Source organism: Ascaphus truei, chromosome 1 (genome assembly GCF_040206685.1).
Source record: "Ascaphus truei isolate aAscTru1 chromosome 1, aAscTru1.hap1, whole genome shotgun sequence".
Lineage (NCBI taxonomy): Eukaryota > Metazoa > Chordata > Amphibia > Anura > Ascaphidae > Ascaphus > Ascaphus truei.
In genome coordinates this window covers 265,472,008-265,477,716 of record NC_134483.1, presented here as the reverse complement: position 1 = coordinate 265,477,716, position 5,709 = coordinate 265,472,008, and the positions used below count along the sequence as shown (strand labels likewise).

At 47.1% G+C, this 5,709-nt stretch overlaps 1 protein-coding gene across 1 annotated transcript; it reads left to right on the top strand.

Moving 5' to 3' along the window:
* The first annotated feature begins 1,667 nt into the window (after window positions 1-1,667).
* On the top strand, window positions 1,668-5,294 carry LOC142496740 (uncharacterized). The gene is made up of 2 exons (XM_075603610.1): window positions 1,668-2,616; window positions 2,736-5,294. The coding sequence occupies exon 2, from the start codon at window positions 2,817-2,819 to the stop codon at window positions 5,292-5,294; it is 2,478 nt and encodes an 825-aa protein (XP_075459725.1). The 5' UTR covers window positions 1,668-2,616; window positions 2,736-2,816.
* Window positions 5,295-5,709: the final 415 nt, after the last annotated feature.

Genomic DNA, 5,709 nt, shown 5'->3' with positions numbered 1-5,709 from the left:
CCCTTGCTGTGTCTTAATTTCAATGTAGATTTCACACTTGGTTTTTCTAAGATGGGTGTTGTCTTGCCCACCTGCTTTAACGTCCCTCACATGTGCTAATTAAGTTGCTTGGGCCAGCCAGGTGACTTTTTAAAAGTATAAGACACAGCAGACATAGCTGTTTGCAGCCATGCTTGAAGTAGACATGTTTAAAGTATAATGGTAGATGAAGTTGAAAAGTGGACAACACCTACTGCCTCGGATTCCTGCATTTGATCTATGCTGGAAATAAGGATATCATCCCAGACTGCACATCTCCGGACTTAACAATAGCTGTGATGCCACTTTTACTTTTTATATTTGCTGTAACCTCACTTATTTTCACATTATGCACTTCCTTCCACCAGACTCATCATGTCTCTAACTCTATTCATGTATCTATTCATATATCTCCATCTCAGTTCACATGAACTCCTTTCTTATCTGCGCCCTCTGACACCCCACAGCTATACCCCCTGCACTACAACACACCCATACAAATCACCCACACATTCTCTTTCTATCCATGCTTCTCCTCCTTGCTTCTGGGGATATCTCTCCCAATCCCGGTCCCTGCCTTATTTCTACATGCTCTCGTCCTCGCCTCCCACATACAACTTCTACTCCTTCTGGTGTCAACCCCTCCAACCTCATACCCATCCCCTGCCACCCTCCCTCCTCTCTCCCATTCTCCTGTGCCCTTTGGAATGCTCGCTCCTTTTCCAACAAGTTCCTCTCTGTGCATGACTTCTTTCTCTCTCACTCTCTGCTCCTATTTGCTATAACTGAGACCTGGCTCACTCAGTCTGACTCTGCTCTGGAAGCTGCCCTCTCCTATGGTGGCCTTTCCTTCTTCCATACTCTGCGCCCTGATGGCAGGAGTGGAGGCGTGGCGCTACTCCTCTCCTGTCTCTGCCGTTACCGAACCCTTCCTATTTCCCCCCTCTTGCTTTTCCCTCCTTTGAGGTTCACATAGTCCATTTCTTCTCTCCTCTCCCTGTCCACATGGCGGTCATCTATCGCCCACCTACCTCTTCACATCCCCCTTCTGCCTTTCTCTCTCACTTTGAGGAGAGAAAGAGAGCCAGGATTCAGACTCCCGTTCTTCTCCTTGGGGACTTCAACTGCCACATTGATGACCCCTCTCTTCCTTGAGCCTCCCGCTTTCTCTAACCTCTTCTTTTGGCCTCCAACAGTGGACTGCAGCCAGCACCCACAAGGATGGCCACTACCTAGACCTGGTTTTCACTAAACTTTTCTCTCACCGATTTCTCCATTTCCTTTCTCTGACCATCACCTCATCTAATTTTCTCTCTCGCTTCTCTCCCTCTCCACCTAGCCCTCGTTTTTGCAACAACCTGCGCTCTATTAACCTACCAGCTTTTGATTCCACTTTACGCTCCTCCCTCTTCTCTCTCAGTTCTGTTCAGACCCTGACAACCTGGTCAGGAACTACAACTCTGCCTTATCTTCCTCTCTTGATCTACATCCCCGCTTTCTCTCTGCCGTCTTCGCCCTTCTAACCCCAGACCCTGGCTAAACTCCAACACACGCATGCTACGTTCCTCCACTCACTCCTATGAACGCCTCTGGAGGAAATCTCATACGCTCGCAGACTTCCTTCACTACAAATTTATGCTGTCTGTGAAGGTAATAAAGTATTATAAGAAACTATTCGTCCATTTTGTATGCATTCAGCCATATTGAATCTGCTTTAATTGCAAGGCTTGGAAATAACGCAGTATGTTTTTATATAAGCTAATAAGTCTCTCTCTCTCTCTCTCTCTCTCTCTCTTTCTCTGAGGTGAATCGAAACTCAACCAGGAGCCTTTTTCTGCTGACTCTCGGTTTCCTGTGAATTCAGCTGGTTTACAGAGAGACGAAACTAAAGTCTATGATTAACAGAGAGACGAAACTAAAGTCTATGATTTACAGAGAAACGAAACTAAAGTCTATGATTTACAGAGAAACGAAACTGAAACGTATAGTCTGCCTATATATTCTGTAATACATATACTCGGCACGTCAGTCTGAGCTGCGGAGCCTGAGGGAACTGATATATGACTCTGTGTGTCATTTATTGGGATCCGGGGTGCACCCAGGCTTGTGTTATACTAATTTGGCAATCCACATCTGAGCAGAGACCCTGACTTAAAAGGGAACCTCAACAGTTGGCGTAGTCGGCAGGATCCTTGTGAAGGGACACCGGAGCAATCCTGGACCCGTCTCTATCCACGGACGATCGTCCCCTGACCGGACTGATTGAGGCCTGATCAACCTCTAAGGACAAGGTAAGATATATTCAGAATATATTTTTACCGAACTCCTGTCAGTCTGTTCAGGTTGGCGATCTCTTGGTTGACGGTAACAGTATTGTTAATCTATACAAGACCATAGAGTCCGGTGGTTCCCGCCAAGGATTTATATAGTTTGTAAGGTCTTGAGACTGCCAGATGTGTGGTTTATGTTCATATGTCATAAGGGTTACGGAATAACTATAAAATAAGGGGAAGAGTCTAGGATATATATTGATAGATAATAGGAGGATCGTCCATACAGGTGACGGTCCGGGGACTGCCTGCGCGCCTCCCCGTCTAGGTCGATTTATCACTGAGACTCAAGAATCCCGAGTGTGTAAGGATATAAATTGATAGATAATAGGAGGATTGTCCATACGGGTGACGGTCCGGGGACTGCCTGCGCGCCTCCCCGTCTAGGTCGATTTATCGCTGAAGCTCAATAGTCCAGGTACCGCCGGTAATTGGTGCACGTGTCCGAGGTTGTTTTTAAAATAGACAATGTTCTCGCAGTTTTTAAAGAAGGATTTGCCTTACAGTGCCCGGGATTCCGTAACTCTTGTGACAGAGCGGGAGGGAAAGAAGTATACCAAGAAATGTAAATTGTTGTTCAAACTGTTAGATTTACCCCCTACGGGAAGATTGCAACCGAAGTTGTTAAGAACGAATATGCAAATGTGTAAGGGGAAACTGAAGGATGAAGGCATGTGGGAAAATGCAGAGAAATTTCTGAGTGTTGCTATAGATCTTCAGAAAGAGGGTTATGAAGAAATAGAGTGTGGAGAGAGAAATAAGAAATGTTATTGTTATGTGAGACCAGAAAATGTGACCCCTGGTTCAGTAGTGGCAGAAAAAGACCAAATGTTACAGGGAAATCCACCCCCATACCCGCAGACGACCGGTAGACCCTCTCCCTCAGCCCCTGTACCGGTCCCTTATTGGGTATGTTCTGGTTGCCAGTGTCAAAATCCCAAAACATGGGAAAATTGTTATTATTGTGGGGCCGCCCGACCGTCCATGTCCCCCGATATTAAAACTGGTGAGGCTCTTGTGTGCCCCTTAGTCACGCCCACTGGCCAGTATTATAATCCCAAAGCCAAACCAGCCGACCCTGTTAAAATGTATCCCAGTATACCGCAAGATTGTCTGGTTCAGATGGATAATGGGGCTCCTGCTGAGGAAGATGCAACCTCCGCCGGGACCCCAGCTTATCAGGCACCACCATATTCTGACTCTTTTGTTACCTATGATGAACCCGAATCACTGTTTGAACGTATATTTAGCGGCCCAACCCGTCAAATTATTGTAAAAGTGATGCAGGCAGACATTACTAGCTTGTCGGTTGGCGCGATAGTTAATCCAGCAAATGGGAGGCTCCAACATAATGGGGGCCTTGCTAAATTAATTTGTGAAAAAGGGGGTGAGGCCATACAGCGTGACTCTAATACTTATATTCAGAAACATGGAGAGGTATCAGTGGGGGGTATAGCTGCCACCGGGCCCGGAGATTTACCCTGTAATTTAATCATCCATGCAGCAGGGCCAGTGTATAGGGACTATGCTCCAGAGAGAGCCAAACAGCTCCTCCAAACCGTTGTCCGGACATCCCTGATCTATGCTTCCGGCCTCAATAGGGCGGCCATGCCCAGACGCACTATAGCGTTCCCTCCCATTTCTGGTGGTCTTTTCGGGTATCCCATAAAAGAATGTGTCAAACATATAGTCCAAGCGGTACTCAGTACGATCAGAGAATCACCCCTCAATCTTGAAAGTATTCTGCTTGTTGCCAATGACTCTGTCAGGCCACTGCTTTTTCAAGCCGCCTGTGCTACCTCAGACACGGTCCGCTCTTTTCCTATTGTAAAAGCAGAACACGGAAATGCTCCTCCCGTCCCCCAACCGTGGAGTGAAGACGTTCCGGAAGGAGCAGTTAGGTACATCAAATTCACGCCCCAACAAAGCTCCACCCTCTTACAGCAACTCCCCGATCCGGAAGACAAGCCCATGCCCTTTTATAGAATGTTACGTCAGATTCAGCAGAACTACTCCGCAACATGGGCTGATTTAAAATCTCTCACCATGTTAAAAGCGGGAGACTCATTTTGGCCCCTTGTTGAGAAATCCCTTAATGATTCTAGGATAGTTGACGTCACAGACTATAAATCTGGAGAAGACTTCCTAGAACAAATACAACTATGGGCCCAGGATAGACTCACAGAGCAGACTCAATCACTAAAGGATGTCACCCAAGAAGCTACTGAATCAGTTGAGAAATATCATACTAGACTACTCCAAATGTTTAGAGATATGGGATTCTCCACCAGCAATAAATTACAAGCCAATCTGCTAGCAGCAGCATTTATGGATGGACTTACTCCCAAGCTACGGGCTGCGGTCCAAGAAGGGTGTCCCTGGATGACCTCATTAGGGTACACAGAAGCCCTCACAATAGCCAAAGCTTTTCAGAAGAAACAGTCCTCTGTGAAGAAGACGGCGGTAGCTATCCCTGAAGAAAAGGAGGATGATCGAATTGGTGTTTTGTATACCGCCTCATCTCAAGTACCAATGCGGCCACCACGCCAATTATACCCACCAGCCCCTCAGTACCAGGAGTATCAAGGGAACCAAGGGTACCAGGAGTACCAGGATAATTATACAGCAACACCTCCGTACCAGGGAAACCAGGGATATCAGAATGGTCGTGCAGCAGATCAACAAAGGCCTAGAGGACCATGCTACCACTGTGGCCGTATCGGACATATCAAGAGGAACTGTAGAGATTATTTGAGAGGAATCCCACCCGTACAACCATTACAGGCCCAGCAGCCACCTTCCTGGCGTAGTCAGCCACCTTCCAACTGGCCACAGCCCCAACAGCCGTTACAGCCCCAGCAAGCACAGATCCAACAAAGACTGCCGTCTCCAAGACCATATCCTCATGATACTTACCCTCCTCCACAAGATCCACCACCACAATGAAGCCAGGGCCAACCCGTCTCCACCATGGCTGCTATATCCAAACACACCTACCCTAATGGTTCAGCTGTCACTCTACAAGTTGCTGGTGAACCAGTATCCTTTATGGTGGACACGGGAGCGGCCAGGTCCGTCATATCAGCCAAAGATCTACCCAGAGGAATAGACCTCTCCCCTGACTTTATGACTTGTATTGGAATTACAGGACAATCAGTCGAAACTCCTCTCACTGTACCAGTCCATGTAGGACCTTTCCCAGAAGTTATGTCCCGATTTTTAGTCTCTGGATCCTGTCCTGTTAATTTATTGGGAGCAGATTTACTATCCCACATGAGAGCCACCCTGCAATATGACGACTCAGGATTACGGGTACAATTGCATGATCCCAACTGCCCAGAAGAACAAGAAGCATCATGTT

Bases quoted from the DNA above. Each gene is read 5' to 3' on its own strand.
- LOC142496740 (XM_075603610.1), top strand. From the start codon at position 2,817: ATGTTCTCGCAGTTTTTAAAGAAGGATTTGCCTTACAGTGCCCGGGAT.